We start from the raw sequence: 24,990 nt of genomic DNA, 5'->3' as shown, positions 1-24,990 counted from the left end.
TAAACCAGCCTTCGCAGTTACAACAGAATGTGAGATGGGCAACAGAGCCCAGCCTGCACCACAAATGTATCTCAGGAGAAGGAAAAGGAAGGAAAAACGAACGTAGACCACCGAGGAATTGAACTAACTTCCGCAACAATCATTGGAAACGACTCCACAACTGCAGAAGAAATCGCTATAGCCCTCGCAGCCACTACATCTCAAGACATTATCACCATAGTTACAGATTCGCAAGCTGGCTGCCGCCATTAAGCCGTCGGTCACATTCCCCCCTTAGCCCTCCGCATCCTACAGTCCATTCCTAACCCTCCTTACCTCTGCATTCTCTGGACCCCGGGACATGAGTCTCTTGAGGGGAATGAGGCGGCTCATGCTGCCGCCCGCGCGCATATATACCGGGCGTTCCCCTCCAACACTCCAACGTCACCGTCGGAAGCATAGCATTAAGTACCTCAAAAATTCAGACATCCTCGAACACTACCGCCTCGGACGCCGCATCTTCCTTCACCCCACGACAACTTGACTAAGGAAGAAGCGGCCACCTACCGCCGCCTTCAAACCAACATCTACCTGCACGGCACTCTCCTTTATGCCATCCGCCCGACCTCCTACTCCGCCACCTGCAAGTACTGTCCCCAACACTGCACACTCTACCATATGGTTTGGCCGTCCTCCCACACGTCATCCCTCCCACGTATTTCCTCCCCAAACCATGAGCAGTGGGAAGGCATGCTAGCCAGCCCGGACCCCGACGATCAGCTTCGCCTGGTTGAAAGGGCCCGCCTGGCAGCGACCGCCCAGGGAACTCTGGACTGAGAAGACCGCCCATTGGCACTACACATAAACTATTAGAGGAATAAAGATTTTTTACTCCTCCTCCGCGTTATTTACAAAATGGGTGAGGATACCTCACTACATAAAACGATGGCATCCATATAAGCTACTAAAGGTGCACTTCAAAAAATGTTTTTGCTTTCGTTCTAGAAAACCTAATTTCTCCGTCTGTAAAAACTAAACCTGAAACGGGCTTCCTGACAGTTATTCGCTGAGAGATCAAAAACTTTTCGTCACTTTTGCGTCGCTTTTAGGGCGGTTGTGGCCGCTGGCTTGTGTGGCTACCGACGAAAAAAAGACACAGGGATCTGTAGAGGTAAAAAAACGGCATGTCACGCAGTTCGGTTGGCAGATACGTCAAATTACGTCATTGTGTAACGTTATTATGAAAGTTGCGGCAACGGTCTGAGCTCGACCTAACGTACAGTAAGAGCAGCTCCGCTGTTAATTTGGAATGGTTGCTTTGGAATCAGGTATTTCGGGCCTTTGGGAGAAGGCTAAACTCTTGCTGCCTCGTTCATCGTGGCAGAAAGGCGGTATTTATTGCGAAGTGTTTGAGAAGGGATTGTCAGAGTCATTATTCGATGCAAAGGTGTATGCGGCATGGTTTCGGTATTCCGCAGCATCCAAAAAGTCATAACGCTTTAGCGGGAAATCGTTTTTGGAGAGCATGGCCCTGCATACTTGCCGTGCGCATGATACAATGGATTCATGTTTCAGTGCATTAGCTTAGTGACAACCTTTGCATCAACTTTAGAAGAGAGGGGAAGTGGTCAAGTCTAAAGCTACGACAGCCACCATGTCCAAACGTTTCGGGGGGGGGGGGGGAGGCGATGACTTTAATTTTATTAGGGATTGTTATTATTCACTCAATAAATAAAATATATTATTACCAAAACATTATTTAAATATATAATTGACAGTAGATACATAACAGCGCATTCAAACAAGGCGTTGAAATCAAGGCGAGGCACTGGTGGAAACAAAACTGTTTGTTCACATTCCCTGCGCAAAGAGGGCTGGCAGAGGTTCTGTGTACGCTTTGTATTTGTGCATCTCCTTTTTATTTCTTGTTTTGCTTTTTACATTTTCCCCCTTTAATTTCACTATATTCACACCCATCCGGAGTAGCAAGCCCTACCGTTTGTGTGCCTGGCCTTTCAGGCTTTCATCAAACGTTTTCTCTCTGTATTTGTCAGGTCTATAGTATTTTATACAATGTTCTCGCAGAGTTCTGTAATGACTTTAGTAAACCAGCTTTCGCTTCCAATAGAGTGAACTCCAATTTTATTTAAAGCCAGTGGAATGTAAAAATATTTCTCTTTTACGGTAATATGAATAGGTATTCGGTATTTTTGCACGTCCACCCCACAGTCAGTACCGACTCTCTCGCTGAGGGGCAATTTAGTTAGTAAGCTTTATATTTTGAAAGTAGTGCAGCAGTCTGTAATAATATGCTTCACGGGATTTAAAAAAACTATGCTTTCAAGCAAATCATGGGTTCCTAACTACAAAATTCTTCCGTAGTGCATTTTCAGAAATAGGGTGTACGTTTTTTGCGAAATTATCAGTCTAGTGTAGTTATGAGAGGACGTGGCGCTCCATACCGATGAGCATTAGGATAACCCTGAACAAACTGACGTATAATACAGCTGTTCTTTAACCAAAGCCAGATAAATGCCGGGATTTTCGCTAGAAAACCAACAGCTTTTTCTGTTCAGAAAAGTTTATTTTTCTAGGAGTCTATTTGGGATAATCCATGACTTCGTGAAAGCAAAAAAAAACGAAAACGGACAAGTACAGAGTGAGACGCCGGGCAAAAGCGCCAAGTTCCAACTGAGCTGTATTTAAAAATGGGGGAATTTGAACACTGCGGCGCAACATTTTCTTTAACAAACAAACACAGGAAAGAACCGAACATCGTCATGAAATTTGCTGACAAAATCATTCGCACAACGATGTGACGTGGACAAAATACGGCACGAGGTTTGGCGAAACAGCTGGATTCACGGTACGGAAGGAATACAAGACGGCACAAGCGATGTATAAGAACTGTTGGTTTGAAAACAAAGAACGGAGTATATAGGCGAAATGTTATCAAAGAGCAGCCGCGCGCGTGATCAGTGATCGAATTGGGTTATTTGAAGCAGAGGGAATGTCACATTCAATGGAAGACGCTATCTTGGCAAGTATATTTCTTTTTCCAGGAGAGCTATGGAAGGGGTGCTTACACACGCGGTTCCCGTCTTGTGTATCACAAACGCTTCACCGATTTCGCGCGTGCGCTGTCCCTTGTATCTTCGTAAGATACTACATTTGTCGAACTGTGGTGTGCATCGGCAGCCCTTGACTTGTTGAGCAAGCATGCTGCCCGTGCCGGTCCTCTGTGTGTTGGCATGCTTCCTTAACCGGTCGTTGATGCAACGCCGGTTTGTCCGACGTACGACTAGTCACAGGTCACCAAGGGGATCTCGTATACCACCGCTTCTTGGTATTCGACATGGGACTTGCTCTGAGCTTTGGAGCGACATGAGGAAGACTGCCGCACCGGAAACGCCGCGAGAAAGCCGCAACAAAAAACGGTAATTGCATACACTCATGGTGTCAGGCACAACCTCAAAAAGATAGTACGGTGGTCGGGTGTGCAGCTGCTGTTCTCTGGCCCCAACAAACTGGGCGGGCTCTGCAGGAGAGTGAATATTGAGCAAGCAGCGGAGAAAGGATTCCAGGTGAATCACAACAAGCCCTATGTCGAATGCCGCCGTCCCGTTGGTGCCTTGGGGCAAGTCGTACGTCGGACAACCCAGGCGTTGCATGAACGACAGGTTAAGGGAGCATACCAACACATTGAAGACCAGCAAGGGCCGCAAGCGCGCTCAACACGTGAAGGCCTGCCGCTGCACACCACAGTTAAACAAATTTAGTATCTTACGAACATACAAGGGCCAGCGCACTTGCGAAATCCGCCAAGCGTTCGCGACGCACAAGAGAGTAACCTAGTGCGTAAGCACCCCTTCAGGAACACTCCTGGATAAAAGAAATATCGTACGTGTCAAGATAGCGTCTTCCATTGAATGTGACATTCCCTCTGCTTGCAAATCACCTCATTCGTTCATTGATCATGCGCGCGGCTGCTCTTTGATAACATTTCGCCTATATAACTGATTCTTTGTTTTCAAATAAACAGTTGTTAGTCAGCGCTTGTGTGGTCTTCTTTTCCCTTTGTCCCGTGCATCGCGCTGCTTTGTCAAATTACACACCAATTTGCCCAACTACAAACTCTGCTGCATCACGATGCATTGACTAAGGTGGCACCCACCCCCTTTTAGACCGCAAATTTCCTTATCAAACAAGGCCACAGACGGTGCGGACACACTACGATCCCCCAGGCCGGCTATTTCGGCCGCGTCAATTATTTGTCTCTTCTCGTTGGTGAGTCGGGCAATGACGGCGCAGGTCTCAAAGACGGGTGTACAACCAAAATGGCGGCCTGTTTACTCATGTGCAACCCAAGTTCCCTTGACAACGACCGGTTTGCCCGACATATACTTACAGGCCCTTCAGGGGAATGGCGTACAGTGCGTGTCAGTGGTGGGGAGGGGAAGGTAGGGGAGCGCAGGGCTCCGGAGTGTGTCGGCGACATGTGCTGATAGCTTGCCATTGCGCGTGCGCGGATCTCAGTCAGGGTTGGGCCGCTCGTCGTTTCGAATGGGTCACTAATTTGCAGACGCCACACGCCACGAAGGGCGCTGCTCTTCCCTAGTGCCATCCCTGAGCTGGGGCCTATTCTCGACTGCACAAATTGCCGGCATTTCGCCCATGTTTTTTTCCGTAAGCACGACGTAAGCAATCAGTGACGTGCTGCACCTATAGCTATGACGACATGCAGTGTAATTTGACGAGTCACTCATAAAGATCGCTACCAAGGTATCAAATATTGTGCAAGAAAGGTATAAAAACACTTGGCATGTACTATAAAACTTAAGACGGTAGCTGAGGCTGACAAGAAAAGCACACTTCTGGAGGTCAAATTTGGCGCCAACACCACAAGGCGATCGAGTGAGGTTGATCCAAAAGCGAGCGAAAGGCGAGCGAAACAACATCACACAATTTTTTTACCCTATCTATTTCTTTCTTTCAATCGCTTTTATTAACATAGCTGGGCTCTCTGCTTCAATGCAAGCTTTGTTGCGTTATCACCTTCCCTGCCGCCACCGCCGCCACGCCATCGTGTGCTTCTATGTTGCAAGTTTATGGCGTGATCGCAGAAAAAGGCGGCCGCGACCATCGCTTCTATGACACATAAGAGCAGCGAAGCGCTACGCCTGATAACCGCGGAGCGCACCGATGTCGCCGATTCACTCATTCGTCAAGCTCGACTGCAATCAGCGCTGTAATGAATTATATAGTCACTTTTCATTGTTATTTTTCTCTTGAGTTCGATCATGTGACCCAACAGCTTACTAGGACAAGTATGGACAAATGCCATGCATTGAGTTCTCTTTGTCATCGAGAGGCTTGTACTGCCCTCTTATGTTGTGGTTACGCCAAACAAATAATTTTTATTTCATTGCCAAATATAAAAGCAAAATACTGCATGTTATTTGTATGTTCCATGATCGCTGACTTGGAAGCAGTTGAAACTATAATTTGTTTCGGTAGGAAACAGGCTTTAAACAGCGCGCATGCGAAACTGCGCCTGCTGCAAATTGCCCCACATTTCGCGGCTCCGTAAGCCGGGGCAATAGTTTGCCCTATTTGGCTTGTATTTTGCGACAAAAACAGCGGCCATTTTCAAGCTGTTACTTAGCATTACGTCACTTTTACGCAGGCTGAAGTTGCCAATGCATGACGTAATCGTTCCCGCCAAGTGTTTAAATTACGTCACGCCTTCTCAGCCAATCACAGAGGGGGTGTGTATTACAAGCAGTATTGTTGTTGAGTAGCAAAGACAGGCTTACGTTGTCATGTCCGCTGCATTTAGTCTGGTTTTTCATTGCCGGCCAAGAATTATGCACCTTTAGTAACGAGAAATAAGGCAAACTTTAGAACTGGTGCCCGTAAACGACATGAAACGTCAAAATGATGACAGCACACACAACCGCTTTGTCAACCGGAAGCACGTGACCAAAGTCGAAAGCCAATCAGAACAGACTTCCGCAAAATTGCCTGAATTGCCGTCTATTTGTGCAGTCGAGAAAAGGGCCCCTGGACAGGCCAGATTGGCGCGTCGTTTGAGGCGGTGTACTGTCACCGCAGGCAGCTACCTAACAGCGAAAGCGCCAATTTTATGAATTTCACGTGTACCAAACGAAAAGCACGCCACAAGAATTCACTGCAGAGCTTTCGGTCAAACCTGTTGTGCAATTACGTAAATTCCTGTGTGTAATGCACCGCATCAAATTACAAGCTGATCTCCAGTGTCACCGCTTATGGCTTGCATGCAATAAAGAAGCGCCCTTGTGGGTGGTGGCGTCTGAAAATTTGAGAGGCCTGAGCTGAACGACGACCGGCCAGATCCTGTCCAAGATCCACGCACGCGCAATGGGAAGCTATTTCTAACATAGCAGCTATTACGAGATGTGGCCAGCATGCTCCGAAACCGCGCGCTCGCTTGATCAAGACAAGCCTAACGCGCACATTCATAACTTTTCCTATGCATCTAAAAGGCTATCTAAAATGAGGTTTGGTGCGCCTTAGTCAATGCCGTGTGCAGCGTTTTGTCGGTGGCACATCGTAGTGCAAATAACTGTGTGAAAATTTCATGATTCCCTGCTTCTCTTCTGTTCTTTTCTATCTTTGTTGACGAAAATGTTCCGCCTAGGTGTCTAAATTCGCTATTTGTTTTTCAATAAATTTCAGTTGGAAGTTAGCGCTTGTGCCCGTTCCCTCCAACTGACCTCCTCCGTTTTTTTGCGCTGCACGAGGTCATAGATTGCCGCTCCCAAAGCCGAAACCCAAACTCTGCTACGTTTTGGGGTAAACCACTTTTATGCCAAATACCAAAACCATTTTGGGTTTCTACTAGCTGTATTTTACAGTTTTATAACATTACCGGTAAATTAGTAGTAATGGTTTATTAGCTTGAGCGAATGTAAACAATCGATGTTTATATACATTTAGTGGAAGTTTATTGATGTGCAGCCAATTTCACACAAAGTACGCGTATTTATTAGCGTTTATTTTCAGGTTAGGAAGTGATTTGGAGGACAAGAACCTATCAGTACCACCTGCATACATAACGAACTATCGGGAGTTAGGCATTGCCGACATGTCATTAACGTATTAGTTAATTAGCAATGGGCCGAATAAAGAACCTTGGGGAACCACCCTTTCTACTTACTTATAGCAGGTTGGTTGATACGTATCCAATGTGTTGATATGCTCCAATGTGCCATGGAGGGAATAATGTTAGGAGTGCGCGTAGAGATAGAAAATGAAGAAACGAAACACGGCGCAAGCTCTAGTAGAAGATATTTTAGTTCAAGTCAAGAAAAAGAAATAGACTTAGGCTGGCCATTCAGAACAACCGACTGGCAACCGGTGGACCACCTGTGTAACAGAGTTGACACCGAGAGACTGTACTAGAAGAAGGAGAAGGCCATTAACAGGGTGGAGAGACTGAATAAGAGATTCATGGGCAGAGAGTGGACTTGGGCAGCGCGGGATAGAAAAAAGGTGGAGATCAATGCGGAAGGCGTTCGTCCTGCAGTGAACCCAAAAAGGCTGTTGAATATGATGATGATGATCAACACATACTGGTATCTATTACTTAGAGAGCCTCTTCAAAGATGTAATGTAATTCCACGCATTCTATAGAGATGGTGTTTCTGCCAAAGGGCTTGAAAATTTACTGATTTAAATGTTGCGCACAGATATAAAAAAAGTGCGTAAATATTTTGCACTATATTGCTTATCCTTTCCTGTTTTCGTCATCAATAGTTCCTGTTTGGTGCATTAGCTTTTTCGAAAATCTTACTGTGCATCACCTAAAACTCTGTATTGGTCCGTACACTGAGCCAGTCTAACTGTTATAGCTCGCTCAAACTGTTTATACAATACAAGCAACTCAGAAGTTGGTGTAAATTTTTTATAGTATCGTCGCTTCAACCTCTATGAACCGCGAACTCTATCGCTATTTAGTGTTTGTCTAGAAATATACCAGTTTCTAACGCTGTATCAAAATTATAAGTAAAGGCAGAGACAATGTATTAACCAATTATTTATTAGCACCGTCCCTGAAAATCGCATCCGTTCACTGCGGTTCTTTTAGGGGTTTATTGTTTACTCCACCTAATGTACACTAGTAAGGAACCACACAGAATTTCCTTACGTTAGTTTGGCTAAGGTCCTTTCTGCAAATCTTTATTGCGTAAAGAGCGCACATTTTCAACCAGATGAAAAAAAACGTGTGCGCAATGCTAAAGCTGCATTTAAACCAGTCACATTTTCTTCTCCTAGGGGTATTTGAACTGTGCCAGTCTAAGAATTTTTCTTGGAAAGATTCTAAAGATTTTGCACACTTTTCTAGAGTCTATGTACATTTGGGAAAAAAGCTGTTCATCGTGCTGTTCTTTAGCTTTCTTGATTTCGTAATACATTTGTTTCTGATTTTTTTTTACCTAGGTGAGTTTGCAGGAAGACGAGCTTTTTTTTAAATCAATCATACAGTTCGTTTATCTTCATTTTAATTAAGATGGTCAACCGTAATCCCCAGCTTCCTTAAGTTTTCTTTCAGTTTTTGGTACAAGGCCTCAGGGGAAAAGCTTCCTCGTAGAAATGTTTAAATATTGAAACAGTAGACTATGTGCGTTTTGCTGATCTTATATTGCGGGCATGGATTCATAACTTGTATCAAGCATGAGACAACTGAAATCGCTAAGCGATGGCGGGGAAATATTGCGGTAAAAATAAGTGAGTGTAATTTAAAATGCACAGATTTACTCATCGGAAAAAAATCTACGCAAATGTGCGCAGATTTGTCTACAAAAGCTCCGCCTGATTAAATTGCCTAACAAAAACTTCCTATTTTTTGCAGGTACTTTTACCCAGTAGGCCAAGGTGAGACAATGCTTCCAGGTACGATCTAAAGCAGCATGTAAGTGTGTTTGGTGTTTGCAAGTCAAGTGGGCTGCACATTAACAAAATCCACACGTAAGTTGTAAGTGTGCTGTAATTTTTAATTGATGCGCAAATAAAAGACCGGCTTTTATTCCGAGTAGACGTCGGTAATCAAAAAATGCAGTTTATGTGAAGGGTCCGCACTGCGAAGAGGTCGGCGTTAGACATGGGTCGTAAGCGGTAGTATAAACAGCAATTTTTGTAATCATTTTACCTGTGGTTGTTATTTCTTCCTAAGGGAACCCCTATAGGCGCGTTCTCACGCCATTGCATTCGGTGAAATTCGCCAGGCTAAGCAACTTTAACTACTTCTTTCATTAAGGAGATCGGACTCATCAGCAAACGCTGATGAAAGTGGGCCTACAGCGGTGGTTTTCTACGTAGCATGTGTAATTAGCACCATAAAATATCATACAGTTGACTACATGACATGAACTAAACATCAATGGATTGAGCCGTGGCAGCATAATAAGTATGCGGCAAACAACTTTTTGTTTGTTACGTGTTTTACTATCAGCCGCCCTTGCATTAATACCAATAAAAATGTAGCGTGGTTATGTAATTTTCATATTTAGTAAATATGAAACTTCCTGTTATGAGTGAAGCTCTCTTTATAAGGAGTGTTACTTTTGCAAAAACACGCAATTAGAATGCATTTGCAGCAGTTGTCTTTATTTGACGTATCCTAATACACAGAGGCTTTTTTATAAATACTTCTTGCGAGATTTTATTTCTCTGCGGTTTCGTGAAGGTAAACGTGCCTAGATTGTCAGAGTGAAGGCCGAAGAAAAGGTTTTGTTGGAATTTATCGTTTCCTAGAGCGAGCTTGTGCCGTGCAAACAAGAAGAAAGTACCACAGGCAAAAAACCAGTCAACAATGTGACACGCCCTCTCCTGCGACCTCAAATTCAGTACCATGGCATTTTTTTCACGCATTTAATGTTAAACCCTTTCCATTCCGAAGCCATCGAGTTAAATCCGAACATGGGCAACGCATCAAAAGCGGCTCCAGACGAGCGATCAAGAACTTCGCCAATGGATGGATATCGCCGAGAGCGACCCGAATCCTAAGCCGACGCCAAATCTTTAGAGAACTTGAACCACAAACCCGACTCAGGTGGTTCCCCGCACAGATGGGGGAGGTCTCCGAGAACCGTCGTAAAGGCAACGAGGCGACACACGCCAGGGCGCACGAAGTAACAAACCACGCTTGCGACGACCTTCTGTGGTAGAGTACCAAGGACCAAATAACGAGCTACAACGACATCACGTCTTTCCGCTTGGCCGGACGAACCTTCCCTCCACCCAGCAACAAGCTGGACATGTCACAAACGGTCAAACTCAGGCAACTGCGAGACGTGCACGGGCAATAGCCTCTTCTGTCCCGGGAATGCACAAATACCAAACGCTTTTGTAACACACTTTTCTTCGGTTCGTTGTCCATACAAATAAACACGAAAAAATTGCAATAGCAAAAATTAAACGAAAGTAGTGAAATGTGGTGGTACCCCTTTTGGGTACTCTGTGTTTTGCTTACCCTGTGGACGCACTCGAGCGCGCGCCCCATTGAAAGCCGTTTTGGCCGCCTGGCTCTTCAGAAATGCCTGGACACATCGTGCCATGGCGGGGCTTAGTGAAATCAAGGCATGCTTTTTGCGAGGAAACAACTTTGGACGCGGGAATATTGAATGGGGGAAAGCTTTTACCTTTACGATTGTTGTACGCATTTGTTACGCAGGGACAGAGGAGCTTAGCCCGGCACACTATCACAGAATGTATCCGGAGATTTACACAAAGAACACGTGTAACGTCTGCCGCAAAAAGGTAGCCACCTTAATCCACATAATTTGGGACTGTACCGAAAATTCGCCGGTACCCTCCCGCCACGGCATCCCGCTGCCCTGTGCAGCCTCAAGCTCAGCGATCAATTCTGACCGTTCAGCAGGCCTGTGACACGGTGAAGCGACAAGAATTCGACGCGTCCAAACGGGCGAAGAGGACCAGCGGCGAAGCCCCCATGCGGGTGACTTTGGCCCGGTCTGCGATAGCTCTGCAAGCATTCAATGAAGTTTTTACCAACCGACCAGACAGAATCACGGAAGGAACTATGCGTAGTTTGAAAATAAGATGTCAAGGACACATTCGAGGAGTGGCAGTAATGTTACCCACACATTGTTCCGAAATATAGTTAATACTTCCGGAAACTATGTGTTCTATTTTGCTTGGTTATGTGTATTGTTTTCACCTTATCACCGGGCTCGGCTTGGTTATGCGAGTTTGAAGGGAAGCACGTGCTTCCTTCTTTTTTTGTATGTCGCGCAGGCTATCTGGTTTGATCCGGAGAGTGCATCACCATGTCCTTACTATACTATAATGTTCTTCTTTGAATCGCGGTGTTTGTAGAAATATGAATTGCGGTGATTTGCGACAGAGTAACGCCGAAGCATATATGATCGCAGGACGAACACGGTGGCACTCGTTTCACTCACTATCGTCTGTGCCCGTCCCTCTGTTTAATGCCTATTTTTAAGCTCGCTGTGGAGCACAAGTTCGTTCCGATAAACCTTGTTTACTTAAAAATTCCTCCCTCCTACTTGGTGTGAGACGACGTCAAGGCCGCGTCGCCGCGAAGTACCCTAACAAGACCAGAGCGACAAGCCGTCTACAGGCCCTATAAATAAAGTTGTACCGTACCGCATCCTTGGCTACGAATTAATATGAAGGTTGACCGTAAATGTGAAGAACTCCCCTTCAGAGGAAGTATAGTCGAAACCTTTTTACCGTGTCGTTTACAATTCACTTGCACATCAGCACACATTGATGAGCCAAGGTGGATAAAGCTTTTTAGAGCCTTACTGTTCCTACGTGGTGGTATAAGTAATGGAGAAGTTTTGTAACATTTTAAGCATGCCAGAAACGACAGCACAAAGCTACGCTTACTTTAACATTTTCTCGCACATGGTATGACGCGACTTCACCTACAAAGAACCATTTGGGATTTTATCTACAATACCATTTCATGATAACAATCAGTGTAGCCGTAATGTAGTTCATAATAAATAATGTCACACTACAGCGTTCATATTCCCGGGCGTAGTCACTGCACTTATAATTTTTTCCTAGAAACCCCTTCCAGCTTCCGATTTTATAACGCTTTTTTTCAGTGAAACCATGGCTTGGCCGTGCTGGCAACGGTGGAGTCGGTTTTCCGTACGTATTTTAGGATTTGAAACTTACTTTCTACGATTTTCACCTACCTATACGGTGTGTGCTAGCTGGATGAAAAAAACTGCTCTTCTTGTATATCAGTAAATGTGAAGCATATCAGCATAAATAGTGTAATCCTGACTACTGTGAATTCCTAAATTACCGCTTATTGAACTTCGACATATAGATGCGATTCACATAAAAGTTTAGCGGAATCGTTCTTTTCTATGCGACACTGAAAACTCAAATGAGAGCGGCCGACACCTTCATGTCTGGGCATACGTCCGCATCACGCAGAAAAGAACGGGTTTTGGCATACATTGGCTGTGTTGTTACCATCCAATTCTCGGCTGTGGCGTCAATGGTTGTGATTAATCGGAGGGACATTGTGTAGTGATAGTCTACTTGCTTTTAAGAACTCCGCACTACCAGCGGAGAATGGAGCCATGCTTGCGAAAGAAAGCGGCATTACGCACAAATGCCTTCGTTCGAGCGCAGTTGCCCGCGGACAAAGATATCGACACATGAGTGATCACACCTTCCCCATGGCAGAGTCATTCATTACAATAGTGACTTTTCGCGCGAACGCCGATTCAGTTAAAAATGCAGTGTAAAATTGGTGCATTGTTAGCGTGGAGGCTAGAACCATCTATAGGCAAGTGGTCGAGCATGCGACGTCGCCTTACTGACGGGGACACACACGCTCAGGCTAGGCGTCACTGGCACACAGTTGCCAGCATGAGCGCCACTCCCGCCAGTGAATACAACGTATATACCATCACGACTAATATGATGGGGCCTTTGCCTTATTTTGAGACGAACTTGAGCACGGGGCCGAATCCGCATTGCGTGAGAGACGTTTGTACACTAGCGCTGAAAAGTTTAAAAGATATACAGTTGTAATCGCTGAACTCAGGTATCATCGCCCTGCCTTCGTAAACTACGAATATGAGTCATCCCGTTCCGGCGTTCCGGCCACGAAATTCCAGCGTTCTCTTGACTGAAAACACGACCCGTGTACATTTTAAAAAACATCTTCGAAAGACGCGTGTTGATGTCGGGTTTATGGAATACACAGCACTGGTTTTGATGCAGATTGTTTTGTTTATGGGGAGGTGTTATACCACCCGGCCGAGGACGACGCGTGTATGCTCCTCTCAAGGATAATGTATTCACAGGACAAATAGATAAAAACATACATAAATGACAATTAACCTAATCTAGTTAAAAGAGTAAATGTCCTATGAAAAAGACCTTCCCTCAAAACAGTTCTGGTTCACGTTTTGGGTTGTCTATGGCGTCAGTGAGCTTGGGCGGCGTGTTGTCCCAGTGTGATGGCCGGTGTGGCTGTGCCGCTTTGCCGTTGCCGTTAACGCCGCTTCACCAAGGTGAAGCGACGTTAAACCTCGGCCGCTAGCGCTGGTCGGATTACTGAAGCTGTAGGTACGGGGTGGCTATCTTGAAAGACATAACGAGGATGGTGATGGGAACTGGATTCTCCTGGGCGTTCTCGCCGAGTAGAGAACTCCCGATCACCTCGTTCCACGTGCCTCCGACCTTGCCACGCCCCTGTTGTTGTTCTTGTGGCGCGTTTAGGCACGGCACGCACCCAATCAGGAGATCGGTCAATGAACAGAAGACAGTGCAACTAAATAACATGCCTATGTAATTACGAGGCGCTTAGAAAACAGTAGTGTGCAAAATGCGGCGTGTTGGTAATTCATTTTGGAAAAAGGTTCACAGCGCGGGAGAGGAGGACCATAAAGAACACACGACAAGGGCTGACTTCAACAAGCTCTATTGACAATGCTGGCCAGAATATATACAGAAGGGAAAACATGAAGAACAACACGAAAAAAGCAATGGGCATTAGGTCTCATTTATACACACGTGGAACCCAATCGCGACGCAGCCAGATAATGAGGTTCGTTTTTGGGAAGTTCTAGCGCGACACAGCCAGATAATGATGTTCGTTTTTGGAACTTGCTATCGACGGCACGATGATACGTAGTTCATGCAAGGCCCCTCGCTGATTCAAGGCCCCTCCTCCAAGCAACCCCGTCCACACAAGGTGTGATGTGCGCATTCCGGAAAGGGTCCAACGTGTTCTAAACTTGGGTCCCAAGTTCGCCGTGGAGCCGCATACGTCGCCCCCGGAACTGTTCAGCCTATTAAGGCAAGTTGCCAGGTGAGCTCCGGAATCAGAGCTTGGACGGTGCGTGTCGGAAGGTGTTCATGTCCCGTCACAGGCTCGACCACCCTGCAAACCCTTGCCTGTAAATAGTGCCGTCAGGTTTTTTAAACGGTCCCTTTCCTTGCTTACTGCTGACAAGGAAGGGGGCTTCGCGGTTTTACCGAATGCCTAGCTTGTTTCCAAGGCCACCTCTGCTATTAATTCTGCTTTTAACCGCCGTAATGACATCTCGCTCTCAAAAGTACGTAATGATGCGAAAAGCCTTGTAACGCACTGAACCCCCATCGGTTAGCCATCTCTATTGACAAAAGTGAGAAATTTAGCTTGGATATTTTTAGTTTTATAACTCATATAATTGACTGGCCCTTACGAATAATTGTTTCCGAGAATGGGACGTGGCAGAAAGCTGTTGCCTTGTTTTTAAAATCTAATCTAAATCTGCTAATGATTGATGACCCTTTTCTTGTTAGACACAGAAACGGTATAATTGCGTTCATGTCAAGTAGTCAGAAAGGTTTCAACGCCTGCTACATTGATATTAAAGACTTGTATTACTCCTTGGCGCACGATACGTTGCTACCGTGTGTTCAGGACTGCATTGATGACTTCGGCTGTATTGCATTCCAGAATACCCGCGGCATTTTTGTGAGAATGTTTTAGCACTTCTCGACTTGTACTTGAAATCAACATTTTCGTCTTGGAATAATAGCACTTACATACCAAAAAGCGGTGTTTGTATCGTAACATGCATTACTCCCATCTTAAGCGACATCTTTCTTGCCTACCATGACCGTCTCCTTGCTAGCCTCCTTGATCAAGCAGTCGTTCGAAAAGTTTTTCGCTTCGTAGACGACTTTCCGATTGTTTTTTCTGAGGATAGTCAGAAGTTTTCAAAGTTGGAGTTTCGGGTTACGAATGTGCGCTGCATTTCGGAAGACTGCCCTGCACCTACCGTCCTCACCCACGAACTACCGGTCGATGGGGAGTTGAGAGTTGTGGATCTGAGGCTATGCATCTCTGCTGATCACCTGTGCTGGATCTCTGAACCCCGGGAAAGGAAACCCCTCCTGCCTTTTCTGTCGCCGCATTCTAAGCTTGTTAAACGCGGAATCGCAAATCCATGTTTCACTAATACCCTGCACAAATCTTCTGGCCACTCTACGCAGCCTAGCCTTCTCGCACAGGCAGGCGTCTCGCCCGAGAAGCGCTAGGTCTCCCCTCTATTGGTTTCCGTGGCGGAAAAATTTTTAAAGAAAGTTATGCAGGGAGAACATGCAACGACGGACTGCGCTGACGAGAAGAAGCCTCTTGTTGTGCTGCTGTATTCGTATAAAATATCGCGCAGTTTGGAGAAGAATGGCGACAAGGTCAACGTTAGAGCGGTGTTCTCTGCCCCTCAGAAATTATCAGGGCTTCGAAAGCGCGTGAATCTCCGTGCCGGACGACGAAACATTTGCACCACTAACCACGCAAAGCCTTTTGTGACATGTACGGCTGGAGTTGTTTATGACAGTCCGCTTACTTTCGGTAATACCTATGTTGGCCAAACGGGCAGATGCCTAAACAAAAGATTAAAAGAGCAGTGTTACAATGTTAATACCGCAGTTCAAGACCATCTGGGCATTTAATGCTGAGATTGTGGTTGCGTCGCGGTCTTTAAAAAAATGTGAGAATATCTACAAAAACCGTGAACAGCTAACACGTGAAATCGCAGGAGCTGAACAAATATAGCGACTGGGTGAACTATGCATCAGCGTGCCGTCGATAGCACTTTCTGAGAACGAACCTCATTACCTGGCTCTGTCGCGTTAGAACTTTCCAAGAAAACTATCTTCATTATCTTGCTGTGTCGCTATAGGTTTCAACTTTTGTATACGTGAAACCTCATGATCATTGCTCTCGTTAGCTTCTTTTTGTGTTTTTTATTCTGTATATATTTTGGGCGGTATCGCCAAGAAACCTTGTTGAAGTCAGCGTTTGTGAAAGTGTACTTTGTTGTCCTCGTCTCCCGCACTGTGAACGTTTTTCCAAATAAACGCTTAGAAAAAATAACGTAGACCGGATGGAAAGAGTTTTGCCTCCATAAACGACAGAAGAACTGAAAAAGTAAGGCGAGAGGAACCAATCGCAATCATAAAGTGAATCTATTAGAATTTCCACGAAAGCGCAGGAGGGCAGAGCTTATGTTCCGCCGTCCGTACCCCGTTTCGGAAGCCCCGAATGATAGTAGAGCTGGCACTGATAGGGTCCTTACCCGACTGTGAAGCAGAACGTCTACGAACTGGCGGCTGAGACGTTAAAAATGTCGACATGTCAAAAGGCAGTGTTCTCACAGGCTCGTCTTCGTTACAATAGCTGTCCAATTCTGTTGGCTCCAGAGGAGCCCCGTTTAACTTCCGGCTTAACTGGAGTAACCGACAACGTAGGATTGTTATAATATGCTCTGAGTAGCCCGAAGGGCACCATTCAGAGTTCCATGGAAATTTAAGATGACTAAATTTTTTAAAGAGAATAAAACTAACTCTTGGTGTTCTCAGAGTTTCAACAACATACGGTACATAGCAGCGGTTATTAAAGGTGTCGGTTCAACAACCTTGGGTAGTGAGCCTGCGGTCTCGTTGAATGGGAGCCCCGCCTGCCCTGAAACCCAAAAAAGGTTCGTTTCAGTGAGATGAGGTGGCTGGAGGGACCGAAACGTCCGCAGAAGGGGAGTGTCTCTAGGAGAAGAAAGGGATAAGCATACAGAAAAAGAATCTAAAATTATGATTGGAGATGTAATTGATACATCCAGCTTTCGTAGTGCCAGGATAAGTGCCAGGAATTCCGCGAAAAATATGAGAATAAAATCAACCATACTAACCGAAAAGACCAGTTAGGGAAAGGGAAAATATACCTATACCGGATTTTTGTCGTTGAGAGGCATATGTATATATTATAGCCCCTGGCTGCATGGAGGCCAAATAATCTTAGAGAAGAAGATTGAGCAGTTGGGCTGGTAAAAGTTTTGCATTTTTCGGAAAAGTGTTCCGAAATTGATAGAAAGGGGAAAACTGCTGTCAGTATATGGAATAACGGGATTTATTGGAATATGGAATAACGTCACCTCCTTCTTCTTGCGGTTTGTCCGAGTTTGCGCTGTTCCCCTTTTGTAATTTGATACTATAAATCATGGAATATCGGTGACAAAGTTAAGAACGGTAGGAATACAGGGAGGTGAAGCTGGGCTGATTAGGAGCTATTTAAATATTAGGCACCATTTTGTTACATATAAAGGTGTTTCCCGGAGTTATTAGGAATACAACTAGGCGGCCCGTTAGGGTAAAAGCAAGGACCACTCTTATGTTTATTATATTTGAATGATATTCTGAAGATAGCGAGTACAGCCTAGATAGCCAGATTTGCAAAAGACACGAACGTATTTTTCTCCCGTATCAGCGTAAGCGAACTGCAGTATCAAGTAAATATATTTAGTAATGTTGTTTTATCGGTTACGCAAAAGCAACCTGTAGCTAAACGCATTGAATACTTTTTAACATATTTATACCAATAAATAAGACAAATCAAGGCGTCACTATTGAATATCGGGCAACAAGATAGCTTAAGTCAAAGAACAGAAGTTCCAGTGGGTATGGTTTTATAAAGAAGCAAGGCATACTGCAGAGTTGGTTCATTAACGCTATTTTTATACGCATTTCAGATGTTCTTTTCCGAAGTTTTTTGTTTATGGTTCGGCTTTGGCGGGAGATATATGAGAAGCATCTTCCTCATTTTGTCGGACCATTTTTGTGAAAATTGTTTTTTTGTTACGTATGTTTCAATTTTTTCTAAATATTGCTCGACCTAGTATCTTCATTTACGCGTTTATAACAATTACAAGTGTGGGTTTCGCGAAACCCGTATTTTATTGCAAAGCCATGGCGTTACGTGGCTCGCCAACTTTGCAAACTTTATGTGTATTTGAACTTTATTCTGGCGGACTTTGTTTTTTGGGGGGGTTTGGGGGGATGGAGATGTAAGAGTTGCATTTGATGTTGTCAAATCTTTTTTGTGAAAATACTTTTGTTTGTAGTTTTATTATTCGTTCATTTTAAAACGCTTTTCTACAACCCTTCACCCTTTACTTACATTTAATGATTGCAATTCCGGCAAACATGTATTTGTTTAAAAATGCAGTGCGCTACACACTCCTGGCTGCGTGGGTACTCGTCAAAGAACGCTACGCAATGAATATGGGAAAGGTTGGGAAAGGATAAAACAGGGCAAGAGTGGGGCACGGGATGTGGGTTAATAGTTTAGAATAGGGTGTCCATGACGCTGACTGAGATGACGACGACAAAGAAATTCCCTGCCTTCCGCGTGTTTCTTCATGCGAGGCAGGGAAGGAGCAACGCATGCCCGTGTAACATGTTTCTGTTTCTTCTCTTCAGGGCCATGAGGGGATAACGGAAAGGACCGACCGTTCACGGCGAACGACAACGTCACCCGTATAACAGCCATCGATTGAGGGCAGCGCAAATAAATGTGTTGAGAACAATCAAAAATGTTTTCCTTCAAACAAATGAATGAAAACCTGTCTTCTTATCGCTTGAGAGAATGGGTTCAATAATTAAGGACCAGCAAGGCCTTTTTATGCCCCCTTTCCCCTCTCCGATGTCAAGATTCAGCATTTGTTGAAAACCGAGCAGCGGGCGACGTAGAGGGAGGACCACTTTATTGTGCCAGCGGCCAGCATCATTCCAAAAACCTAATGATGATGGCACGCGCCACCTCATTCCCCCCGTACCCGCACTTCAGGCCACGTTCGTCGTCCTCTTCTTGTGCTCGTCGCTTTAAATATGTAACAGCATTATAAGCGACCAAGCCACTTGATTGCTCTGCTACGATTGCTTTGTGAAAAATTGCCTGGGTGTTTACAGATATCATACGTTTATAACGCGTTTTTCACATTGAGGTACCAGTGTTTGAGGCCACAGCCAGGCGCTGTAAACAAATCACGCTCCCTCTATGTTGTATGTTGTATTGGTCATCCGCATGCACACAAGAGCCATTGCAGCAATTATCTTATACTTAAATTAGTTGCGTTCAACGTAAAAATATATTACCCATTCACGTCTGCAATGGAATATTGCAGTATTACTTTATCTTGAATATACATTCCCACTCGAAGAAATTAGGCTGATAATAACAAATCGTTGAAGTATTCCAGGTAAAGCAATTGTAGATGTATATTGGTCTTGAAATTATTTACGCCTGTGGTGGGGGTGATGGCCCCATGGCTGAATGTAGATGATTCCTGAGTTTCCTTGTACAAAGCAGGAAAGACCAAATAAAAATAAATCGGGCGGATTACTAAACAGTCATAAAGCACAAGTTAATATATATGACAGAATTGAATTGCACCACGCCTGCGAACATACTTGTTTGCGCTGCACCAAAGATCTGGTCGACTCCTTAAATGCGCCTACTGCTTGGTCCTACTCCCGGTCGACGCACGTGAGAGCACTCATGAAAACTTCGACACCAGGGTGCTCGCTGCACCCGGTCTTACCGCATCGCCAAAAAACGAAGCTGCCGTACATCGCTGCGCTCTAGCATGTAAGATCTCAAATATACAGCAATTAACCTTCCGGTAAGTTTATTCTTCTCCGGAGAGCCAACTTATAACCAGAAAATATTTGACCCCACCGACCTCTTTTGCTTGTAGGCGTCCCCCAGAACCTAGGTCTGCATTTTCTTTAACTTGACGATAAAGAACAACCTACCGCTGATTAACTAGGAGTGTCTCGCCGTTATGGTGGCTTCCGCCACCGTTTAGTCTATCCCGGCACCGACCATTCCTCTCACTGTTACGTGGGTACTTGCGACCGGTGCCAACATCAGCAATCCCCTCCTTTTCTCCTGTATGTCGGCTGCTGAAGGAGGCGAGAAAGCAGACGTGGAGATGGTTGGCAGTTTCAAGACAAGACTGTTTATTTTCAAAGGTGCGAACACCGAGAGCGTCCCCCGACAAGGGAAAGAAGGGGGACCCCCGCGTCCTTCAAAAGAGAGCGGAAAAAGGCCCCCCAAGCGCGCCGACGGCAGCGGCTCCAGGATTAATGCCAGGAGTCAGCCGGACAACAAGTTAACCTTTCTCCCGAAAGGCGGCCTTTGAATGGGATGGGAGAAGGACCCCCACAAAAGGCGTACTGTCGACGAGCCGGCGGCAGAACGGAGAGAAAGGAAAAGCCTCGTCTCGCGGAAGCCGTTTGCGCTGGGGTGCCGAGCGGCTTCCGCAACACTCCCAGAACTCCGTTCCAACCAGTGCAGATACACACCGAGACAATATAGCGTGTTGGCTTGAACTTTCCTATTCGTTTCCCTTTATCTACATCAGGGAAGTTGTGGACTGCAGTCGTCACGGTATACGCGACCCACTACATTCACGCTTGCGCTACCAAGCGCCTTTCCTACGCATGTTGCTTACTTCCTACAGTATGACGTGATGATGCTTCATGATGCGTACATCGCCACCCCCCCCCCCCCCACCCCCTTGGTTGAGCAGCTTTCCTCAATACTAGTGAAATCCACGTGAAAAGTCCTGCAGAAACATGGAAATATTTTTTACCGGGCATAAGCGTAACGCTGTCAACCTATACTTTGATATGTTCTGCATGCCCATTAGGGATAGGTAACTCTGGCAGCATTTGGTTTATGCCCGCTACAAAATTTTCGCTTGTTTCTGAGATTCTGCTAAGCTGAATCTCGCTCATACGGGAAAAAGATCCTAAATATCTTACGGACTGTGGCTGTTATCACATGCCACAAGTCATGGACAAGCCTTGCGGATTCAGTTCGGTCGCAAGCTAAATTAGCACCGCGCATTCACAAAGCTCGCACTGACACAGAAGCTAAAAAAAGACGCTTACCAATACGCTCTACATCTGCGTCCTTTCTGATCATCATTACAGGAAAGGTCGCTACATTGCGTAATGTTTACATATAATTCATGTAACGCACTCATGCCGACAGTGCACCCAGAATAGTTCTCAGATACCGGCACACCACACGTGTTATATAAATGGCCACTTAGGTTTTTTTTTTCTCAGTAGCAAAGGAAATCACTTTATCAAGCAGTAAAGTTTTGACACCGGCTGTAAAAGTCCGCAGTATTCGGGTCAGACTGGCTCAGAAAAACATTGAGATTCTTCATGGTGCTGAGGCGTGCATAACTTCCTGGAATTTTGTCAGGGCAGTTGGAACTGCCAGAGTCGTAATTGACGTCGTAGATTGCGACGGTAAACCGGACGTGCTTCACAAGTCTCTGCGTCTTACAAATCTGCAATCATACGACAAAGGTGGGCGTAAATGCATATTAGTGGACAGAGGTTCGTTTCTGAACCCCGAGGTGAGCAAACCAGCATAGCATGGCAAGGCAACCGCAATTAATCCGCCTTGACTGTATTAGGAACTGGCCGTGAGCCAATAGTGAATATCGCACGTTTCATTTACTCTGTGTATTCAACCGTATTTTTTCATTTTCCTCGGCTGGTACGCGCCCAGGAAACTTAGAGAGCCTGAATTTTCTCGACGCCAGCTTTTCTGTGACACCTGAACCTGTTCACTGATAGTTGCTAGTGGTGAGCCTGGCAGACAAGGAAGCAAAGACGTGGTTTAAATTTCCCGCTTACATAAAGTGCCACTTGGGCTACGGGCCCTGTACTTATTCGCGCGTCGTAACAAAGCAGCCTTCGAGCTAATTGAGGCTCTGTAAAATGTTGTCTGGATGTGATTTAAAGCCTTTCCAGCTCCCGTTTCTTATTGGAAAAGCACTGAAAACAGATTAGCGCGTCAGTCATATTTACCGGATAATGTTTCCTGGTGACGTTGCAAGGGTTTACAAAATGGCTAATTTTCTCACCTTTCTAATCTTCTCTTTTTATTACTTGTACTTCACCAGCAGTCGCAGCAAGAAGCTTGGGAATTGGGAATGTTTTCAACACAGTTTCATTCAACGATCGTAGCCGTACAAAAAACACTGGATATTTGAACATTTTAGCACGCTGTGAACCATCATTTCTGGATGACTTATTGTACAACCTGTGTTGTAGACGATTCTTTCCATTCTCTTTTGGCTATATTTTTTCTATTCACGCTTCCACAAGAGACCCACACACCATCGACTGCCATATTAGTGATCATTTCCAAAGACTTTTCACGAGCACAAAAAGAAAATAAAAGCCTATGTTTTATCGTTCGCAATTCACAAATGTTGTGTCAAAAAATAGAATATCCTCGCCCAGGTCTCAAACCTCCTTATCACGTTACAGCTATTTTCTGAGGCAATCATTTTTCTCTATATTATTGCACAACTTTTCAAACTTTTAATAGTTATGGGCTTGAGTCCACTGCGCTAACACGTCTACCTGCTGAAAACTAATCTGCCGCTGTCACTCAAAAGTACAGAATGAAACCGATGACTGCTGTCGATGAAGACACAAGGAGTGGAATCCTGGCGCCTTAACCAATAATTTAAAATCTTAGATCAGCTGATCAGCACAAGCAACAAATAATGATAGGAGCAGAAACAACCTTCGGGGATCAGGTAGCAAAACACGAGTAGAAGATAAAGTTTATTTTAAAGAGAAAGAAAAAGTTTACAGAGAAAGAACTGCCCATGTAGTGAGGCTTTACCACAGCCGGTGGGCAACCAGGATAACATAACGGCTGCCAAGAGACTCCTTCAGAATAAGGCGAACACCATTATCTAAATGTTGAGAAAAAATATCAAAATTATAGGCAAGGACTCCGCTTGGGCAGCATTGGACAGGGGTGGGTGGAGGTCACTGCGAGAAGCCTTTCTTGAACTCTACCTAAAAAGGGTGATGACGACGAGGACAATGAACCTCAACTTTCAAAGGCATGTAATGTCACTTACAAAGAAAGTTGTCTCGCTGTCAGTGTTTTTGGTCGAGTTGGACATTACGCCAACTTGAAAACTCGCGTTACATTATGCGCTGTAGTTCACAGTTACCTGAATTGCCGCATTGCACCGTTAATAACACTGCAGAAACAATCCGTACACATTAATTGATGCTCCCACCAACGACAACTATATTCCCCTTTATTTTATCTTCTGAGTGTTTTCCCACAACGTGAATTCATTGCTATAGCATCTGTATTTTGTTTTTGGTATCTTCAATGATCTTCCTATTTTGATATTTTGCCCCCACACACCACTTCAATTCTGAGATTCCTACTTGGTTGACGGCAGTTTTCTACACTCGTTTATATATAGAGTAAAAGCATGTTAATTCGAACTTTGTTAATTCTAACTTACGCCCTTGTTCTTACTTAAGCCCTCCCTACTTCAAGGGGGGAAACTACCCATAATTCGAACGCGTCGGCGTCCAGAACAGTTCATTCGAACTATGATCCCCTGGTTTCTATTGTTCCTCACAGAAGAAGTCTGCCCAGAGTGAATAAAATGGGTTCAAATCCAAACCAAACCAAATTTTCAAGAGATGCAACACAACGAAACAGAGAAACAACAGTGTGGCGCGCGCGCTACATCCTGCAACAGCTTATTTCACTTCTAGAGTGGGCGCCGCGCCATTGTACCAGTCCTACGGTGCATATCATGATTATTTACAAAACATGTTTACGAAATCACCTGCAACAAACGTGTAGTAGCGCCTAATTTACGATAACGAGTCCAGAGATGGCTGCTTTGGGTTCTGCCCGCGCAGAGCCGAGCGATTTACATTCATTCTAGCACGCGCCCTCTAATTCTGGCTACGCCTAATTGGAAAAATTCGTACAGCCCTTCCAGTTCGGATTAACGAGCTTTTACGTAACTCACTAAGCCAAACAAATCCTCATATTTTACGCTAAGTCCTGATTCGCTAAGTCCTCATAATAAATTTTCTATTGTGCTCCTTTTTTTATAAATTTAAGTTAAAATGCTTTCTGTTAGCTATTTCGTGTCTCAACGAATTGACCTGGCGTGAGCATTAAATGTATATTCAATTTGGTTGAGATCCCGTTTTAATACCGTTATTGAGACCACGCTGATTTTGTGCCCATTGTTCTTGATGGTGTAACTGTTTATCAGAGTATTATTTTGCTTTGATTATGTGGCATTCATGCTCTTTTTCTCTCGGCTTTATTCTGAGCTATTGTTTTGTTCTGGCTTTTTTTCAAATTAGTATTATTGGGATGCGTTCTTTATTCGGTGACTATCATCCCGGCAGGTCCCTCATGAGGTTTTTAACTTGCGTCGTTCGAGTGTTTTTGTACCAATTTACAAATTATAAATTATAACTAATGTTGAATTGAATTCAAAAAATACTTTGGAAAGCGATAAAGAATAAAATCTTTACAGCATTTATTTCTCATAAGTGTCAGCAAGTTTGTTTGAAGAAGCAATCGTTTCTACGTATACGTGGTTACTGCTATGTTTTTCTTATATTTTGGAAAATTGCGCTTGCATGACGTACGAATATTTTTACTGTGCCAAAATAACATTTGCAGAAAACGGAAAGGCAGACCGAGGCCAGGTACATGGACAGACAGTCTTATGTGTCTTGCTAGTTGTGCCGTTTTTAGAATGCGCTGAATTATTTCTTGGCATTCCCGGTTACTATTGCGGTAACCGA

The 24,990-nt window shown here is 44.7% G+C and overlaps 1 protein-coding gene across 1 annotated transcript in view; it reads right to left on the bottom strand.

Annotated features, from left to right (window-relative positions):
* Positions 1–21,418: 21,418 nt before the first annotated feature.
* LOC144139038 (uncharacterized) overlaps positions 21,419–24,990 on the bottom strand; it is a 57,804-nt gene continuing 54,232 nt past the window's right edge. Inside the window, exon 8 of the mRNA XM_077671527.1 lies at positions 21,419–21,671. Coding sequence (XP_077527653.1) covers positions 21,462–21,671 — 210 coding nt within the window. The 3' untranslated portion in view covers positions 21,419–21,461. The remainder of the gene's footprint in view (positions 21,672–24,990) is intronic.

This window comes from Haemaphysalis longicornis, unplaced genomic scaffold (genome assembly GCF_048455015.1).
Source record: "Haemaphysalis longicornis isolate Haplotype H1 unplaced genomic scaffold, Haemaphysalis longicornis Haplotype H1 scaffold_5, whole genome shotgun sequence".
In the NCBI taxonomy this organism is placed as follows: domain Eukaryota; kingdom Metazoa; phylum Arthropoda; class Arachnida; order Ixodida; family Ixodidae; genus Haemaphysalis; species Haemaphysalis longicornis.
Note: the sequence above shows the minus strand (reverse complement) of the source record. Positions and strands in the feature narration are given on the sequence as shown.